This window comes from Phoca vitulina, unplaced genomic scaffold (assembly GCF_004348235.1).
Source record: "Phoca vitulina isolate PV1807 unplaced genomic scaffold, GSC_HSeal_1.0 scaffold36, whole genome shotgun sequence".
Lineage (NCBI taxonomy): Eukaryota > Metazoa > Chordata > Mammalia > Carnivora > Phocidae > Phoca > Phoca vitulina.
Window position 1 is genome coordinate 14,854,359 of NW_022589739.1, and position 21,347 is coordinate 14,875,705.

At 44.6% G+C, this 21,347-nt stretch overlaps 1 protein-coding gene across 2 annotated transcripts in view; it reads right to left on the reverse strand.

Moving 5' to 3' along the window:
* The window catches only part of XRRA1 (X-ray radiation resistance associated 1), a 64,138-nt gene that overhangs the window by 6,340 nt on the left and 36,451 nt on the right, over window positions 1–21,347 (reverse strand). Inside the window, exons 11-15 of one of the 2 annotated variants that reach the window (XM_032426917.1) lie at window positions 14,039–14,079; window positions 10,648–10,773; window positions 3,099–3,192; window positions 2,137–2,252; window positions 186–533 (exon numbers count right to left, since the gene is read on the reverse strand). In XM_032426917.1, coding sequence (XP_032282808.1) covers window positions 186–533; window positions 2,137–2,252; window positions 3,099–3,192; window positions 10,648–10,773; window positions 14,039–14,079 — 725 coding nt within the window. The remainder of the gene's footprint in view (window positions 1–185; window positions 534–2,136; window positions 2,253–3,098; window positions 3,193–10,647; window positions 10,774–14,038; window positions 14,080–21,347) is intronic. The other variant, XM_032426916.1, reaches the window with a different exon arrangement.

The window sequence follows — 21,347 nt, forward strand, 5'->3', positions numbered from 1 at the left end:
ACCAGGAGCCTTGGCTCAGCGGAGCTCCCGGAGGGGCTTGCGGGGCCTGCCGGGGGGGGCTTCCTTCTAATTTCCGGACCTGTCTTGGACTCACTTCCGGCTGCCTACCGCAAGCCAGCTATGCCAAGGTTGTATAGGAGCCTCTGGGAGCTAGGAACAAGGCAGGGGAAGGGGGGACCAGGCACCTGGGTCAAGAATATGGACTCCATGCTCCTGGTGTCCTCGTCTGACAGGTGCTGCGGGCTGACGTGGCCAGGTCTGTTGCTGTGGTGGGACATGGTCTCTTCACTGTACACGGTGGAATCAGAGCAGATGGGAGGCAGGGGCACGAAGGTCCGGTGGGACAGGGAAAGGCCCTCCACGCCCTCGATAGGTATCTGTGACTCCAGAATACTGCTTCTGGCAGCGGAGAGCTCTTTAGTCGGCTGTGCCTCAGACTCTGGGATCTCCTTTGAGGGAGACTGGACCGTGGTCATAGGGAGGTGATGGAGAATCAGAGGCTGCTTTGGCACCTTTGGGACTTGGGTTTTCACCTGTCATGGGAGAAAGGCTAGACTGGTTTGCTTCCTAATCAGAATCTCTCCTTCCAGACCTCACTGGACTAAGGCTACTTGGTACTGTGATCAGGGTACTGGATGAGGGCTCATAGGGGGAGGGAGGGAGCCAAATCCCACTAACTGGGCATCTACAATGTGCCCTGTACATGACAGATGTTGCTTGATTTACACCTCAAACTACCCAGGAAGTAATTCTCCTTATTTTATAAAAGTGGAAGCCAGGGCTCAGAGAGGTAAGATGACTTGTCCAAGGTTACAGAATTATTTGGTGGCAGAGCCTGGACTACCTGATTTCTGCCTCATTCTATATCCCTGATCATATCACTCTGGCTCTCAACAGCCTTCTTCTGATCAAGGTTTAACACGGTGCCCTCGACTTTCTTCAGGGACTCCTAGGAAGACCTGGAGGAGATGGTCCTGTCCCTTATGGAAGGCAGCAGCACCAAGCCCCTTTCAGGATGCTGGTCCCTATACCTTAAATGAAGTTTCATAAGGCAAATCTCTCTCAGGGTTCAGAACCAAGGAAATAACTTCTTTCCTGTTGAAATTCTCAGCTTCCTTAATTAGCGAAAGCCCGTCATCCTGGGAGAGAGGATTATGTACTTAGCATTTGGCTCACTCTGATTGTGCCCCTCTCAGGCTGGCTGATGGGAAGGAGATACTCCAATCCTTAGAGGAGGCAACAAACAAGGGGATGATGATGGAAACCTTTTGAATTTCTGTCTATTTCTGGCTTTTAATTCTGTGCTGGTCCTCTAAGGGCTCCAGACTAGAGTTTGGCTGGACAGCGACAGGCTGCAGAGGGGGTAGAAAGGGAATAACTATACTGAAAGGGAACTGTAGAAACGGAATAAGCTGGACTGGGCATTCCCAGTCCAGCTTTTAGTTATAGGAAGGCTAAAGTTCAGGAGGGAGAAGCATTTCACAGAAATTTCTGCAATCCTTTTGATACTGTATGGCATCCCAGAAGGTAAGTCTAAGACCACCGGCTGGGGTTGGTTTGGGGGGGCAGATTGCTCTCAACATAAGGAAATGCTTCCTTATGTGTAAGAGATGTGTATTCTAGGCCTGGCAGCCATCCATGACTCCCACAGGTGGTTAGAACTTGCACAGGTATGGATTTGGGGGTTTATAACATATTTTCGTATCTGTTGCTTCATCCAGTCCTCTCAGCAGCTCAGGGAGGCTTGGAGTTGAGAAGCTGAAGCTCAGAGAGTGAAGCTCTTGCCCAGGTTCAGGCAGCTGTGGAAAGTGATGAAGCCAGGCTTATCCCCGGGTCTTCAGACTGATTTCTCCCCTACTTCTCCATAGCTCCTTCTCGGGGCCTCAGTTTCTCTGTCAAAGTTGGGGGTAGGATTCCATGACCTTCATAGCTTCTCCCTACTCTGGCAGCTGGGTCCCTCTGTCTTGTCCCTTCTGGGTGTATCTGTGTGTAACAGACATGGAACGGAGAAGACAATGCTAGGACTGCAGACCTAACAGAAGGAATCCATGATGAGTGGGGAAGGGCACTCTCTCCCCAGGTCAGTTCACATGCAGTAAAACAGGCTCCACTTCCTCCAGGCTTGGCAGGCCTTACCTTCCTCGAGTCCTTCCGAGGCATCAAAATATGATGCTTGGCCTTTACTATCTTCTTGCGAGTCAGGTGGATCCCCAGCCGCTCCTGGAGGAAGCTTTTCAGCAGTGGAGGGACCCCTGGAGTCATGATGGGAAAGATTACTATTAGCAGATATTTACTGGGGGCTTACTATGTGTCCCGCACTGTTCAAACTGCCAGACATGTATTAACTTACATTAATACATCATTATTATGTAATGAATACATAATTCTCACACCAACCCCAGGAGATAGGTACCTATATTATTCCCATTTAATAGGTGAGGAAACTGAGGCACGGAGAGGTTAAGAAATTTTCCTAAGGCAACAAGGATAGTGCAAAGCAAGGGTGAGAACTCTGCTGGTGTCACTCTAGGACCCAGGATTCTAAGATGCCTCCAAGGTGTAGCGCTGAGGCAGCACCCACCGTACCAGGATGCAGCACCCATTTCTGGACACAGTCCATTTGAAACCTCGTGCGTGGCCCTTTACGTTTCTCATCCCCCTCTCCTGCTCAGCCATGCCTCCCCTGCAGGCCCCTCCCCAGCTGGGAAGTAGGAAATGAGGTCACAACAGACCTGCTCTACAAAGCCAGGTGGCACTTAAAGATCTCATGCAGGATCTAGCTAATTCTGTGTTCCATTCCCAGCACTGCCTCCTTGTTGTGGGACCTTGGGTAGATCATGAACCTCCCTGGTCCGCAGCATCCTTCACTGAGCACGGGGACAATGACGCCTGCCTCACAAGGTTGCTGTCAGGTAAGCTGGTACACAGCAGGTGGTCAGCAACGTCTGTGGTTCTTTCTGTCCCCAAATGCACCATGAACCACGTCCACCCATGACCCACAGCAGAGCCCAGGGGCTCAGCATCCATGAGGTGGGGCTGAGGGTGCCCACACTGGCCCTGGGCACCGGGGTGGGAACACAGGTTTGTGGGCACCGTACCTCGTGTATGGGCCACCAGAGGGTTGTTATGAAAGATGAGCTCGCAGAGCGACGGGAAAAGAGCTACTGGCAGGATGGCATCTTCCTTTGCGATCTGTAAGGAACACGGGGAAAAGCTTCAGGTCGGCACCGCCCCACCTCTGCCCAAGTGCTGCCAGGCCCCACACCGCGGGGCTACATGCTTGCTAGGGCAGGGGTGGGGCCGGGGACGTGAGGCTCCTGTACTGGACTCAGTGCTGGGCAGGGTCTGCTCCTGCGATGTCACCTGCTCACACCCACAGATCAGGATCCTGTCTGAAATTCCACATCACTGTTTCACATTTGAAAGTTAAGAATTGTTTTCTCCACACTGGAAATGTAGCCAAGACCAAGGAATGGAGATGTTGGTGACAAAATAGGAACAAGCACAAAGAGTCTGGAAGTTTGGCAGGGCAATGACTTTGACTTCAGCATACAATTTGTCTGGCACTTCACCTTCCTCAATGCAACCTCTACACACTCTGTCAGTCTGTCAACAGCACTCCTGATGGTCTCTTTCATTAAGGCCTGTTCTGGGCACTGAGCTGGGGATGGGCAGGGGGCAGGCAGTCAGGGGGGACCCATTCATCTAAGGGATAAGCCGAGCCAACGATAAGGAAGACCTCCCGGCTGTCTGGGGCCCAGAGGCTGCTCTACCTCCGTGAGGCCAGCCTCTGAAGGGCGAATAATACCCAATCCTTGCTGAGCAGAGTGGCTGGAACAACCTCGGGGAGGGTGTCTATTAGCAACAGAACAGTATCACAGGGGCCACAAGTGGGGCAGTGGCCGTTCAGATGCCTGGGCACCCTGAACGTTATTGGGTTAGACTCAGGACCCGTGGAAGGCAATAAGGCCCGAGGACTGCGAGAGGGAGGGCCCTTCAGTTTGGCTTCCTCTGGAGCCCCAGTGGGTAGCACTAGATGCCCACTGGGCAATGAACCTATCCATTATCTTTGTGTTCATCCAATCAATAAGTATTAGTGAATGCCAACACGTGTCAAGCACTAGGTTGGAAATGAGCAAAACCACTAGAACTCCTGCCCTCAAGGAGTGCTGCCTGGGGGGACACAGGCACTGAAGCCGTAACAGGAAGGATGGGAGCTCTGCAGCTGTAATCAGCGCCATGAGAGAGGGCGTGGGAAGTCCTTCCCTATCTCCCTGGTCCACGCAGGGAGATAGGGAAGGCTTCCCTGAGATTTGAAGGGTGAGGAGGAGGTAGGGACAGAGCGCACAGCACAGAAACCTCTGTATTAACCAAAACCGTTCTCTCTACTTTCTGGGCACACAGCCAGACTGTCTTTGTGCCTCCTAGGCAACTAGATGTGCTCATGTGACTCAGGTCATATGCAACAGGGTAGAAGGGACCATTTCTGGGCACAGCCCATTTGAAACCTCCTGAGTGACCCTCTATGCTGCTCACCCCCCTCCCCTGCTCCGCCATCGACCTGCCAGATGCAGAGGAGCGAGTAAAATCCCCTTCAGGCCCTACGGGAGGACAGAGCCACAGCCAGAAGGGAGCTGGGTCTCTGCAAGATCACATGGGAGGCCCCCAGCCCACCTGGAATACCCACAGTGGATTTTGTGAAAGCAAGAAATAGACTTCTATTAAGGGAGGTCCCTGGGAATTGAAAGTGTGTGGCAGCAGCTCACGGTGCGTGCCCCACCCACTGCAGAGAGGAAGTGCCCCATGGGAGAACCATGCAAGAAGGGCCTCACAGTGAGGAGGAGGAAAGCCAGCTGGGGGGCGGAAAGAAGGCCACTTTGATTAACAGCAGAGAGAAAATGAGGCTAGAGATGCAAGTCAGGGCCAGACAAAAGCTAGAAAGATCTTGGTCCCTGGGGACCTAATACGTGCATTTTCAGAAATATGAGGACCTACATATGACCAGATTTGGTCACAGATTAGATATGCGTGGTGAGGAGGGACATAAAGGAGAGAGAAACATTAAGGATGACAGCCAGATTTTGGCGTGATGGAGCTCTTCTCTAAGATCCGGGGCAATGGAAGACCTTCAAATTTGAAGATCATTAATTCACTTTGGATACATGTACTTTGGAGGTACCTTTGAGACCTCCCAGTAGAGATTCAGGTAGGCAGTGGACACACTGGTCTGGAGTATGCAGGATACTGGTTTTGTGTTGGAATTATAAATTTGTGAGCCACTGTTCGTGGGCCAGTGGGTATGTGAAGGCATCTCAGGGAGAGAGTCGAGAGTGAGAGGTGAGGGACGAGACGCGGGCCTTGAGCAGCTGGAACATTTGGTCATCGAGACCAGGACTTGGCACAGCTTTTCTGTCAAGGACCAGACAGTAAACGCTTTAGGCTTTACTGGCCATACCCGCTGTGTTGCAGCTACTCCACTGGGCCGTTGTAGCACAGAAACTGCCAGAGACAACTCATAAGTAAGTGTGATGGCTCTTTTCCAATAAAACTTTAGTGATGGACTCTGAAATTTGAATTTCATATCATTTTAATGTGTCATGAAGGATTATCCTTCTTTTGATTTTTCAACCATTTAAAAATCTAAGAATCAGTCTTAGCTTGAAGGCCATACAAAAACCAAGGTCGGCAGATAATGCCTGTGGGCCAAATCCGTCCCCCCCCATCTGTTTAATACAGTTTCATCAGATCACTGCCGTGCTCATCCATTTACACATTGTCCTCTGTGCTACAAGGACACGATTGAGTAGTAGTGACAGAGTAATGTATTTATCTGGCCCTTTATAGAAAACATTTGCTGACTTTTTATCTAGACTCTAGGGAAGGAGGGAAGGAGGATGAACCTACAAAGAAGTCTAATATGTGTTGATAAATAACTATAAAATGGTGGCTAAAGAGGGTGCAGAGTCTCTCTCTTTTTTTTTTTTTTTGGGGTGCAGAGTCTCTTATATACAAATCAGGTCGTCAAGAAGCACGCACAACAGAATAGGGGAGGGAGAATTAAATTTAATTTTGTCAGGATGCAAAATTCCATCCATCCAAATCAGGCAACTAAAGAGTTGAAGAAAGTTACAATTAAAACTGATAGAAAGTTGAAAGATATCCATGGCACGGATGTCATATTTTCTGTGAAATTAAGTCCCAGCTGAAAGATATGGGCTTAGGATTCTGGCTGAGGTAGTGAGGAAAATCTGGCCATCATGCTAGCCTATCCCTGTAAGGTGAGTTGAATGCCACTGATAATAAATTCAGGGTCCAATGACAACTTAGTATTTCTGTCCAATTTCATTGGGTTAAGGCAAATACAACTTAATCTGTCAAATTTATGAACTAAGTAAATATTAGTTAAAGGTTGAATGAAAGTGATTATTTTACTTTTTTTTTTTTTTAGAGACAGAGGGAGAGAGTGTGTGAGCAGGAGGAGGGGCAGAGGGAGAGGTAGATAGAAAATCTTTTTTTTTTAAGATTTATTTATTTATTTGAGAGAGAGAGACCGTGTGCATGCGCACAAGCTGGGGGAGGGACAGAGAGAAGGGGGAGAGAGAGAGAGTCCTCAGGCAGACTTCCTGCTGAGTGTAGAGCCCAATGCAGGGCTCGATCCCAGGACTCTGAGATCATGACCTGAGCTGAAATCACAATTCGGATGCTTAACTGACTGAGCTACCCAGGTACCCTGAGATAGAGAATCTTAAGCAGGCTGCAGGCCCTGACATGGGCTTGATCTCAGGACCCTGAGAGCATGACCTAAGCCAAAATCAAGAGTTGGACCCTCAATCGACAGAGCCACCCAGGCACCCCATTGATTTTACTTTTGACACAAAACTTACTAGATTTCTGAGTGGATATTCTAGACATTTAAGTTCTGTTTGAACACAGAATTGGTTTTAAAATTTGTAACTTTAATAAACTGAATATTAATTTCAACACAGGTAGCATGAGTATTCCTTGATGTGATCAAAACATCATTCATTCATCAAACAAACTTACTGAGTACCTATCATGTATCAGGTGCTATTCCAGATGATGAGGATATAGTTATAAGCAAAACAAAGTCCTACTCTCAAATAAACCTACATTCTGGCAGTAGACAACTGACAATAAAGAAAAAGATATATATGTTAGGTGATAACTGTCATAAAGAAAAATATAATTTAAAAACTCAAGTAAGCATATAGAAAAATGGAGAGTAGGGACGCCTGGGTGGCTCAGTCGGTTAAGCGTCTGCCTTTGGCTCAGGTCATGATCCCAGGGTCCTGGTATCGCGCCCCACATCGGGCTCCCTGCTCAGCGGGGAGCCTGCTTCTCCTTCTCCCTTGGCCTGACTCCCCCGCTCATGCTCTCTCTCTCTCTGAAATAAATAAATAAAATTAAAAAAAAAAAAAGGAAAGTATTGCTCCCCTCCTAACAACAAGAAAAAAGAATAACTATAACATCATAACTTTTCTTGCATCTCCCAGAGAGCTAAGGTCTCAGGGCGACCATCTGGACTGGAATCTAAGGAAAGATGGGCACCTCCAAGAAGCGATGGGCCATGGACACTGGCTCACGTGTGGCAGAACATGGGAGGAAGAGATGGCAAGTGCCATATAAGCAACTAGGAAGAAATGAGCTAAACATTTTAATGAGCCACTAAAGGCTAAGTGTGGGCCTCTTAGAGTAGAAGAGAACTCTCAAGAGTTGCAGAGAGAAGGAGAATTCATGGCCACTTGTACGCAAAAGACTGGACCCAGGGAGCAAGACTGGAGAAAGCCATCCCTGAGGCGTAGGCCTGGAGGAGAAAAGCCCCTGCCACTATCAGAAAGGCAGGAAGCCTTGCCACCCCTCTCCCTAGAGAACAAAAGCCTTAAGTTTCTGAGGAAGGTCAGCAAACCCTGTCAGGCCCATGGCCCTGCATCTGGGGGAGGGAAAAAATTAAAACCTTCTGCTCCTGGGGTAGGGGCAGGAAACCAACCTGGGCCTACTACCTGAGAGGTCTCTGACTGCTTGCGGAGGGGTAGGACCACTGAGAAGGCCCATCCTTGAGACACAGGAACCCAGGGCCTACTTAAGAGTGGGGTTGGACCCTCCCTTTGGCCCTCTACCACCAGACAAGCGAGCGCTAAGTAACAAGCAAAAGCAGTCTCCTGCTTGGAGAGAGGAACACGAGCGTGGAGATAAACGCTTGTGAAGTGCAGGAGCATGGGGAAGGCTGCACCCCGAGGACAGAGCAGGAACACAGAGAAAAACGCTCTGGCACCCCAGCAAGAACCAACTATATGCTGTCCCCAGGAGATGGACTTGAAATACAAAGCTATAAAGAGGTTGAAAGTAAAAGGATAGAAAGAGACTATGCAAACAGCAAGCATAAGAATCTATATTAAAATCAGACAAGACAGGGGCACCTGGGTGGCTCAGATGGTTAAGCATCTGCCTTCGGCTCAGGTCATGATCCCAGGGTCCTGGGATCGAGCCCCACATCGGGCTCCTGGCTCAGCAGGGAGCCTGCTTCTCCTTCTCCCTCTGCTTCTCTCTCTGCTCATGCTCTCTCTCTCTCTGTATCTCTGTGTCTCAAATGAATAAATAAAATCTTAAAAAAAAATTCAGATAAGACAGATATCAAGACAAGAAGTTTTGTTCAAGGCACAGGGAGACAAGTCAAAATAATATAAGGATTAACACATCAGGTAGATATAAAAATTCTAGGTGTTTATGTACCTGATAGTAAAACTTCAAAACACATGCAGCAAAAACTGACAGAACTAAAGGGAGAAATAAACAGATCCACAGTCATGACTGGGGATGTTAACACGCTGCTCTCGATAACTGGTAGAACAAAGAGACAAACAATAGTACAGAAATGATCTGAGTTATACTACCAACCACCTTAACTTAATTGATATTTATAGAACACTATTCCTCAAAACTGCAGAATACACATTTTTTTCTAAGTGCACACATAACATTCACCAAGATAGAATATAGGATGGGACATAAAACAAGTTTCTTTTTTTTTTTTTTTTAAGATTTTATTTATTTATTTGAGAGAGAGAAAGCATGAGAGGGGGGAGGGTCAGAGAGAGAAGCAGACTCCCTGCCGAGCAGCGAGCCCGATGCGGGACTCGATCCTGGGACTCCAGGATCATGACCTGAGCTGAAGGCAGTCGCTTAACCAACTGAGCCACCCAGGCGCCCCAAACAAGTTTCAATAGATGTCAGAAGAATGAAATCTTACAGGTTATGTTATTTGATCACAACAGAATTAAAGTAGAAATAATAAGTATAAAACATCTAGAAGATCTCCATATATTTGGAAACGAAGCATTTCACTTATCTAAACAATGCATGAGTAAAAAAAGAAACCACAAGAATTTAAAAAGTTTAAAAGAATAAAAATAAACACACAAATCGTAATTTGTAGGATGCAGCTAAAACAGTGCTTAGAGAAAAAGTTATAGCTTTATATGCTTATATTAAAGAATAAAAAGGTCTAAATCAATGATTTACAATTATACTATTTAGGACACTAGAAAGAGAGGAACAAATTAAACTCATGTGAGTAGGACAGAAATCAAGTTAGGAGCAGAAATCAATGAGATGGGAATACAGATAGGTAGAGAAATCTAATGAAACCAGCAGTTAGTTTAGTTTTTTCAATAAAAGACACAAGTGACCAATTTCAAGAATCAAAGAGGGACCCATAATACATCTATGGTCCACTGATTATTGACAAGGGTGAGAAGACCATTCAATGGGGGAAAGAGCAGTCTTTCTGATCAATGGTGTTGAGGAAACTGCATATCCACATATAAAAGAATGAAGGTGGACCCTGTCTCACACCACATATAAAGATAAACTCAAAATGGATCAAAGATCTGAATGTCAAAGCTAAAATGATAAAACTCTTAGGAAGAAAACACTTGAGGAGTTCGGCTGTACCAACTGCTTGCCTTAGAAGCAATGTAAGCAGAGTACCTTAAAAGTTGCCTACATTTCAGACTTGAGTAGAGCTCAGTTGGTGGCGTTTATAGAAGTCAAATAGTACATGGCTACTGGAAAAATATGCTAACATAAAACATGAAGGAAAAACACATTAAATTTGTCCCATGGACTTTACATCTGCTGTTCCCATAGGCTAGAACATTTCCCACTTCACTCTTCTCTCACACTTCACCTCACTACACTCACAAAACCACTCTCTTGAGAACCTTCCTTGATCCCAAATATTAGGTTAGACTGCCCCTGTCATATACTTCATAGCACTGTGAGTTTATTCCTAACACTATGCATGCTTATATTGAGACCACTTGTCCTGTACCAGTCTTCCCTAGGGGTGACAAGCTCCAAAAAGCAAGAGGCCCGATCTTTCTTTGCACAGCTGTGTACCTAGTATGCAGCATAGAGTCTGGCACATGGTATTAAATAAATATCTGTGACTGAATGGATGGACTCCTGCCTTGGTCTGCACTCTCTCCACTTCCCCCTCCCTGAGAACTCCTGAGCCCACATATCTGTAATGGGGAATTATAGGGCTGGCCTTCAGGCTAGAGCAGATTGCATCCCACCCTCCCATCTGTGCCCCTGAGGAAAGAGGAAGAGAAGCAGAAGAGTCACCTTGTTGTAGGCCAGGCTAAGGTACCTCAGCTCTGGAAAGGGCGGGGCCAGCGTCTGGTTCCTGGCCTTCAGTGACTTCACGGGAAGAATCTCGAATATGGGAGGAAGTGCACATACCTTGGTTGCCTTAGAAGGAAAAAAGGTCTATTGTCAAAGTGTCCTGATGATAAGAAGCTGAATGATGTCAAGGACCAAGAGACCCTTCCTATGAAGGGTAATGGAAAGAAGTGACCATTCTAGAAAGGCTTGGCCAAAAGAGACATCTAGGGTCATAACGGGAGATGTTACCAAAGGCCCAGAGTTCTGGTTCCAAGTTCTCTGAGGTCACATGATGTGCTAATTCTCCGTCACCCAAAGTTCAGGTTTCAAGTGCTCTGATACCGAATGATAATATAGCAGTGATGTAGACATCAGAAGTTCTCTGCCCCCACCTCCCACTTTCTGCCCTACAGCTTATCCTGAAATGGCCGTTCTCTACAGTTGGGCTAAAATTTCTCCAGAAGGCAAAAGGACAGTGCTTGCATTTTATTTTATTTTTTTTAAAAGATTTTTAAATTTTTAAGTCATCTTCACACCCAACATGGGGATTGAACTCACAACCCTGAGATCAAGGGCCCCAGCACACTCTTCCGACTGAGCGGGTGCTTGCATTTTAAAGGGGACTTTTCCTAGTGGGGAGATGGAGAGCACGAGCGACCTGAGCCTTGAGTACCTGGTCTGATGGGCTGGCTAACATCCTACAATGGAGGCTCTTCATTCCAGGATAAATCAATAGCTAAGTCCTGGATGACTTCAAGCAGGCCTTCAGGCCTGAATGTGACCTGGTGCACCCGTGTCACTTGTAGGGTTGTGGTTTTTCAGCACAACCCAGTCTGCCTCAGGATCAACATGTTTAATTAAGCAGAAAATAGAAGGTACTGGGTTAATCATGCCTGACTCGGTTCACTCACTGATTCCTTGAGTTAGATGGGACTAGAGGAAATTACAGGGTGAGATGCTGGGCTAATAACTGGGTTCAAATGAACTAGATTCTGTTCTAAGCTCCATTAATTGCTGTGTAATCTTGAGCAAGTCACTTAAATTTCACTTGTTCATTCAGTGAACAGTAGCGGAGTGCCTACTCAGAGCCAAGTATCTTGTGCCCTCCTAGGGTCCAACTCGTACACCCACACAAGCGGGACAGGTGAGTCATGGGTGAGAGTAAAACAAAAACCAGTGATGGTGCTTGCGCATGTCTGTGACTCTCCCCTCCAGGTGATCCAAATGCAATGTGCCAGAGGCCACAGGGGAAAGCGGTGGCAGTCTGGTAAGGCATTCTCCTCCACCGTGCAATTCCCTATCTGGAGCATGGCTGTGTGACCTGAAGGGGGCAAGTCAGACTGCCGCACAGAAAAGAAAGAGCCAGAGAGTGAGGCTCAGGGGTATCTAGCACTGTCCAGGGGCATGAGTGTCCTGCCCTGAAGGCATGAGGGATACACACCTGACTTCTACAGAAAGAGGCCACTATAAGTCTCCACCATCTAACACACTGTCTACATGCTCAGATGCCAGAGCGCTGGGATCTGAGCACTGAACAACCTACCAATTATCTTTGACTTTTGTGGCCGACTGTTTAACGGCCCACAGGCCCCTCTATGCCGTATGTATGCCCTTCGGCAGTGTGACCTTGGCGCTCCTCTCATTCAGAGGTGGAGTCTGTACCTCTATGCCCTCGAACCTAGACTGGCTGTTGTATAATAAAGAATTTGTCTGGTCTCTGTCCCAGGTTTTTGGCATTGAGCTTCCAAAACTCTTGGAACTTCCTGAGTGATAGGAATGTCTTTGTTATTCATGAGCCCTGGGTTCACACTTAAGTTTATGCTAATGAGACAACTCAGGATGAGGGCTGGCTACACCTGAAAGACAACCCCACTATTAGAGAGTTGGGGTTTTGAGCCAGCCTGACCTCTGGGCTAGAGATTAAGTTCAGTCCTGTGGCCAGTGGTTCAGTCAGTCATGCCTATGTAATGAAACTCCAAAAAAAAGCTCCGGACACTGAGGCTTGAGTGAGTTTCCTGATTGGTGAATACATCAGATGTGCTGGGAGGGTGACACACCCAGATTCCACAGTGAGAGGGCACAAAAGCTCTGCATTTGGGACCTTCCTGGACCTCACATTATTTATCTTTTCCATCGGCTGGTCCTGATTTGTACCCTTTATAGTAAAACTGTGATTATAAGGATAGTGCTTTTCCGAGTTCTATGAGTTCTAGTAAATTACTGAGCCTGAGAAGGTTGTGTGAACTCCAATATTTATAGCCAGTTTGTCGTAAGTGCTGATAGCTTGGGGCCCCCCAAACTTGCAGCTAGCGTCTGAAGTGAGGGCAGTCTTTTTGGGAAATGTGCCCTTCACCTGTGGGGTCTGTGCTATCTACAGGTAGCTAGCATCAGAATTGTACTGCCCTATCATACTTAATACTTGCTTTGACCAACAGAATGTGGCAGAAGGGCCACCATTTGAGTTCCAGAGCCTTGCAATTCACTCTTGCCCTCTTGGAACCCTAAGGGCACCATGCTGTAAAGAAGTCCATAATAAAAAGACTCCGTATAGATGCCAAGCCATACCAGCTATCCATGAACTCAGGCCCTAGCGAACCAGCCAGCTGCATGAATGAGCCCCGGCAAAACCAGTGGAACACCTAACCAGCCCAAATAATTGTGAGAAATAATAAATTGCTATTGTTTTAAGTCTGTAATTCTTGGGTGGGTTTGTCAGGTGGCAATAATTAATTGATATAATTTCTCACCCAGCTTTATCCGTGGGGAGGGAGTGTACTGAGCTTCCTCTCAAGGATGCAGGTTGGCTAAACGTGTACCTATACTTCTTATTGTAAATGAATAAATCAATAGTGCATCAGTCCTCGTGAGCTTGGTTAGTAAGCATCTAACCCTGAAAGAAAAACCAATTTGTCTGTCCAGACAAAAATCAAGCATCTAAACCTGTGACGCCAAGGATCAGACCCTAGATGGTGGTATATTTGGCAAGGATGAGTGTAGCTTTTGGGGGCCCTTACTAGGGAGCTCCAAGGTTCCATCTTGGTGGCTGCCTCACTTCAATGCCAGCCTGATCACTTAAGGCAGCAACCATTCCAACTGCACACATCTGAGAACAGCAAAAGCGAGCTTGTGGGCTGTGTGAGGTCAGGGACCTGACTCTCTAGTCCACCACTGTATGCTCATAGGCCAGCACAGTGCCAGGCACATGGTAGGTACTCGGTAAATATCTGTTCAATGAACGGGCTTCTTCAGTGTGATATATATAAATGCCTCTCATAGCTTCATTAGCTTACTTTTGTTTTTTAAAATGAATGTTCTAACTTAAGGACACAAATATAAAATAGGCAGTTCCTACCTCTGAGGTTGAAAATCCAGGGTAAGATGAGAACACAACCTCTGAAACAAAAGAGAAACAGAATAAAGTTTGATGAGTGCACTGACTGCCCCCAGAGAGGCTGGGGTCTGGGTCTCCCATCCACTGTGTACAGGAGGGTGACCCCTAGCAGGGTTCTCACTGGTCCTCATCTCTAACTCTAACTGGGAGGAGGAGTTGGCTGTGATACCTGTCAGGTGGTGAGTGGCACTTAGAATAAAATCAAAACTCCTTGGCCAGGCCTCTGAGGTCCTGCCTGATCTGGCTCCCACCTAACTTCTCCAATCTTATCTCATCCCACCCTGTCCTTCACTCACTACATTTCAGCCACATTGACCTTCCTTCTGACTTTGCAACATGCAAGCTCTTTTAGCCTCAGTACTACTGGGTGGACAGACAGTACTGATCAGAGAAGGCAAACCAACTGTCTTAGAAGAGAGAAATGTATATAAAAGATTTTTTGTCAAATGATTTGAAAATACTCTTTGTTATGCGAGTAGAAATAGAATATATTAAGACAGTGAATTCAGGAGAGATACTAAGAATAACCAGCAGCACAGTATAGTAAGGAAGAGGTTGTGGAGTGATTTCATTCTTGGCATCATCGGAATGAGATGAGCCAATAAACATCTGAGTTCAACCATAAATCAAAGCATCTTCTTGGACTGGATCCAAGTAGTGCAGGCACTACTCACCATTGCCCTGGCTAATAGATTATATTAGTGATATTATACTTCCACACGTTAATGATATACTGATAAAAGTTACATGTTAATGATATTAACATGTTAATTATACTGATAAAAGTTACATGAAAACGATATTATGTTAATGGTATTATACGTCCACATGTTAATGATATTATACTGATAAAAGTTACATGAAAATGAAGTAAACAGTAAGAGCGATGGAGCATCACATGGCCCAAATAACTTCTCCTACAACATGCGTCTGGAAAGGATTGGAGGATGGGTTTGTACAAGGAACAAAGTAGGAGTTAGCAAGAGGATGGGCCATGGTTGCAAGTGTGGCTGCTAAAGAGTGATCCCGTGGGGAGACAGGCCCCACATCTAGAAAGATGAGCCATGTATACTCTGCCTGAATGTATATCATCTCCCTATAATCTCAGGTTAGAAAGGTTATTGGGTACAAGTTCAAAATTTCTATGTACTAGCAACAAACAAGTGGAAATGTAATACAAAAAAGCATCACCATTGACAATAGCATTGAAAAAGACCAAATACTTAAGAACAAATCTAATGCAAGACCTCACCACTGAAGACTACAAAGCACTGATGAGAACAATTTTAAAAGACCTAAAACATGGTGGGATATATTATTTTAATGAATTAGAAAACTCAATATTGTAGTAAAGATGTCAATTCTCTCCAAATTAGTCTATAGGATCAATACAATTCTTTTATCTTTTATTTTTATTTTTTTAGAGAGAATGAGTGAGCGGGGGAGGGGAAGAGGGGCAGAGGACAAGGGAGAGAGAGAATCTTAAGCAGGCTCCACACCCAGCACAGAGCCCAATCTCACAACCCTGAGATCATAACCTAAGCCAAAATCAAGAGTCAGACACTTAACTGACTGAGCCACACAGGTACCCCTGATCAATGCAGTTCTAATCAAAATCCCAGCAGGATTTTGTGTGGAAATTGACAAGCTGATTCTAAAATTTATATACAAATGCAAAGGCTTTATAATAGCTATAGCAATTTTTAAGAACAACAATGCAGCTAAGGAACTTCACTATCAGTTCTCAAAATGTGTTACAAAGCTACAGTAATTTCTTTTTTTTTTAGAGAGAGAGTGCATGTGCACGATCAGGGTGGGGGGAGGGGCAGAGGGAGAGGGAGAGAGAGAATCCCAAGCAGGCTCATGCCCAGCACAGAGCCCCATGGGGGGCTCGATCTCACGACCCTGAGATCATGACCTGAGCCGAAACCAAAAATTGGATGCTCAACCTACTGAACCACTCAAGCACCCCTAAAGCTACAATAATTTAGACACATACAGAACCCACCTTACCATAATACCTCACTTACAACTCAGTGGGGAAAAGGATATAGTCTTTTCAACAAGTGGTATTGAGTCAATTAGATACCCATATAAAAAAGTAAACTTTGACTCTACTTCACATCATACACAAAACTTCTAGGTAGATCATAGATCAAAATATAAAAACTAAAATAAGCTTCCAGAAGAAAATATAGGAAAATATCTTCTTGGCTTGAAGCAGACCAAAAATACCTAAACAGGAAATAAAAAGCACTAACCATAAAAAATTGAACTGAACTTTTATTCATCAAAATCAAGAACTTTTATTCATCAAAATTCATCATTAAGCACACGAGAAAGCGGGCACCTGGGTGGCTCAGTTGGTTAAGCGACTGCCTTCGGCTCAGGTCATGATCCTGGAGTCCCTGGATCGAGTCCCGCATCGGGCTCCCTGCTCGGCAGGGAGTCTGCTTCTCCCTCTGACCCTCCCCCCTCTCATGTGCTTGCTTTCTCTCATTCTCTCTCTCTCAAATAAATAAATAAAAAAAATCTTTAAAAAAAAAAAAAAGAACACGAGAAAGCAAGCTACAGACTGTGTAAAGATTTTTGTAATATACAGATCTACAAAGGACTTGTACCTAGCATATATAAAGAACTCAAGCGAATCAACAAGAAAAGGACATATAACTAATTTAAATATAGGCAAAAGACTTGAATAGGTACTTCCAAAAGAGGATATCAAAGTGAGCAATAAACATATGGAAGGTACTTAAGATCATTAGTCACTTAAGAAATGCAAATTAAAACCAGAATGAGAAACCACTACATACCTACCCTAAACAGGTAGTATTAAAAAGACTGACATTACCAGAGAGAGCCTAAAAGTAACATAGACCAGAAAGGAACACAGACAATATACAGTAACAGTCACCTTACAGGTAATGCAATGGCACTAAATTCATATCTTTCAATAGTTACTCTGAATGTAAACGGTCTGAATGTCCCAATCAAAAGACACAGGCTATCAGATTGGATAAAAAAAACAAGACCCATCGATATGCTGTCTGCAAGAGACTCATTTTAGACCCAAAGACACCCCCAGATTGAAAGTGAGGGGGTGGAAAACCATTTACTATGCTAATGGGACACCAAAAGAAAGCTGGAGTGGCAATCCTTATATCAGACAAATTAGATTTTAAACCAAAGACTGTAATAAAAGATGAGGAAGGACACTATATCCTACTTAAAGGGTCTATCCAAGAAGAAGATCTAACAATTGTTTGTTTTTTTTTTAAGATACTCAGATGTTCTTTTTTTTTTTTTAATGTTTTATTTATTTATTCATGAGAGTCAGAGAGACAGAGAGAGAGAGAGAGGCAGAGGCAGAGGGAGAAGCAGGCTCCCCACCTAGCAGGGAGCCCGATGCGGGACTCGATCCCAGGACCCCGGGACCATGACCCGAGCTGAAGGCAGACACCCAACCATCTGAGCCACCCAGGCGCCCGAAGATCTAACAATTGTAACTATCTATGCCCCTAACATGGGAGCAGCCGATTATATAACCCAATTAATAACAAAAGCAAAGAAACACATCGACAACAATACAATAATAGTGGGGGACTTTAACACCCCCCTCACTGAAATGGACAGATCATCTAAGCAAAAGATCAACAAGGAAATAAAGACTTTAAATGACACACTGGATCAAATGGACTTCATAGATATATTCAGAACATTCCATCCCAAAGCAACAGAATACACATTCTTCTCTAGTGCCCATGGAACATTCTCCAGAATAGATCACATCCTAGGTCACAAATCAGGTCCCAACCGGTACCAAAAGATTGGGATCATTCCCTGCATATTTTCAGACAATGCTTTGAAACTAGAACTCAATCACAAGAGGAAAGTCGGAAAGAACTCAAATACATGGAGGCTAAAGAGCATCCTACTAAAGAATGAATGGGTCAACCAGGAAATTAAAGAAGAATTTTAAAAATTCATGGAAACAAATGAAAATGAAAACACAACTGTTCAAAATCTTTGGGATCCAGCAAAAGCAGTCCTAAGAGGAAAGTATATAGCAATCCAAGCCTTTCTCAAGAAACAAGAAAGGTCTCAAATACACAACCTAACCCTACACCTAAAGGAGCTGGAGAAAGAACAGCAAATAAAGCCTAAACCCAGCAGGAGAAGAGAAATAATAAAGATCAGAGCAGAAATCAATGAAATAGAAACCAAAAGAACAGTAGAACAGATCAACGAAACTAGGAGCTGGTTCTTTGAAAGAATTAACAAGATTGATAAACCCCTGGCCAGACTATCAAAAAGAAAAGAGAAAGGATCCAAATAAATAAAATCATGAATGAAAGAGGAGCGATCACAACCAACACCAAAGAAATACAAACAATTATAAGAACATATTATGAGCAACTCTATGCCAGCAAATTAGATAATCTGGAAGAAATGGATGCATTCCTAGAGATGCATCAAATACCAAAACTGAATCAGGAAGAAATAGAAAACCTGAACAGACTTATAACCACTAAGGAAATTGAAGCAGTAACCAAAAATCTCCCAACAAACAAAAGCCCAGGGCCAGATGGCTTCCCAGGGGAATTCTACCAAACATTTAAAGAAGAATTAATATCTATTGTTCTGAAACTGTTCCAAAAAATAGAAATGGAAGGAAAACTTCCAAACTCGTTTTATGAGGCCACCATTACCTTGATCCCAAAACAAGACAAAGACCCCATCAAAAAGGAGAATTACAGACCAATATCCTTGATGAACATGGATACAAAAATTCTCACCAAAATACTAACCAATAGGATCCAACAGTACATTAAAAGGATTATTCACCACGACCAAGGGGGATTTATACCTGGGCTGCAAGGTTGGTTCAACATCCGCAAATCAATCAATGTGATACAATACATTAATAAAAGAAAGAACAATGGGGCGCCTGGGTGGCTCAGATGGTTAAGCGTCTGCCTTCGGCTCAGGTCATGATCCCAGGGTCCTGGGATCGAGCCCCACATCGGGCTCCTGGCTCAGCAGGGAGCCTGCTTCTCCCTCTCCCTCTGCCTCTCTCCCTGCTCATGCTCTCTCTCTCCCTCTCTGTATCTCTGTGTCTCAAATGAATAAATAAAATCTTAAAAAAAATAAAAATAAAAATAAAAGAAAGAACAAGAACCATATGATCCTCTCAATAGATGCAGAAAAAGCATTTGACAAAGTACAGCATCCTTTCTTGATCAAAACTCTTCAGAGTATAGGGATAGAGGGTACATACCTCAATATCATAAAAGCCATCTATGAAAAACCCACAGCGAGTATCATTCTCAATGGGGAAAAACTGAGAGCTTTCCCCCTAAGGTCAAGAACACGACAGGGATGTCCACTATCACCGCTGCTATTCAACATAGTATTAGAAGTCCTAGCCACAGCAATCAGACAACAAAAAGAAATAAAAGGCATCCAAATCGGCAAAGAAGAAGTCAAACTCTCACTCTTTGCAGATGATATGATACTTTATGGGGAAAACCCAAAAGACTCCACCCAAAACTGCTAGGACTCATACAGGAATTCAAGCTCTATTACAAAGCTGTAATCACGGGCGCCTGGGTGGCTCAGTTGGTTAAGCGACTGCCTTCGGCTCAGGTCATGATCCTGGAGTCCCTGGATCGAGTCCCGCATCGGGCTCCCTGCTCAGCAGGGGGTCTGCTTCTCCCTCTGACCCTCCCCCCTCTCATGTGCTCTCTCTCATTCTCTCAAATAAATAAATAAAATCTTTAAAAAAAAAAACAAAAAAACAAAGCTGTAATCACCAAGACAGTATGGTACTGGCACAAAAACTGACACACAGATCAATGGAACAGAATAGAGAGCCCAGAAATGGACCCTCAACTCTATGGTCAACTAATCTTCGACAAAGCAGGAAAGAATGTCCAATGGAAAAAAGACAGTCTCAACAAATGGTGTTGGAAAAATTGGACAGCCACATGCAGAAGAATGAAACTGGACCATTTCCTTACACCACACACAAAAATAGACTCAAAATGGTTGAAAGACCTAAATGTGAGACAGGAGTCTGTCAAAATCCTAAAGGAGAACACAGGCAGCAACCTCTTCGACCTCAGCCGCAGCAACTTCTTCCTAGAAACATCGCCAAAGGCAAGGGAAGCAAGGGCAAAAATGAACTACTGGGACTTCATCAAGATAAAAAGCTTTTGCACAGCAAAAGAAACAGTCAACAAAACCAAAAGACAACCGACAGAATGGGAGAAGATATTTGCAAATGACATATCAGATAAATGGCTAGTATCCACAGTCTATATACACACACATACACACACACACACACACACACACACACACACACACACACACACACACTGGAATATTATGCAGCCATCAAAAGGAATGAAATCTTGCCATTTCCAGCGACGTGGATGGAACTGGAGGGTATTATGCTGAGCGAAATAAGTCAGTCAGAGAAAGACATGTATCATATGATCTCACTGTATGAGGAATTCTTAATCTCAGGAAACAAACTGAGGGTTGCTGGAGTGGTGGGGGGTGGGAGGGATGGGGTGGCTGGGTGATGGCATTGGGGAGGGTATGTGCTATGGTGAGTGCTGTGAATTGTGCAAGACTGTTGAATCACAGACCTGTACCTCTGAAACAAATAATACATTATATGTTAAAAAAAAAAAAGATAGCAGGAAGGGAAGAATGAAGGGGGGGAAGTCAGAGGGGGAGACAAACCATGAGAGACTATGGACTCTGAGAAACAAACTGAGAGTTCTAGAGGGGAGGGGAGTGGGGGGATGGGTTAGCCTCGTGATGGGTATTAAAGAGGGCACGTTCTGCAAGGAGCACTGGGTGTTATACGCAAACAATGAATCATGGAACACTACATCAAAAACTAATGATGTAATGTATGGTGATTAACATAACATAATAATAATTAAAAAAAGACTGACATTACCAAGTGTTTATGAGGATATGGAACAAATGGAAATGAAATCTCTTACATTAATATGGGGATCAAAACTGTACAACTGCACTGGAAAAATACTTGGCAGTTTTTACTAATGTTAAACATACTTTTATACTCTATGACACAACAGTTCCATTCCTGGGTATATACCCAATAGAAACGAGTGCTTAAGTCCACCAAAAGAGGTAAAAGAATATTCATAGTAGCTTTATCCATAATAGCCTCAAACTAAAAATAACCAAAATGTCTATCAACAGTAAGAAGGATAAACAACTTGGAATA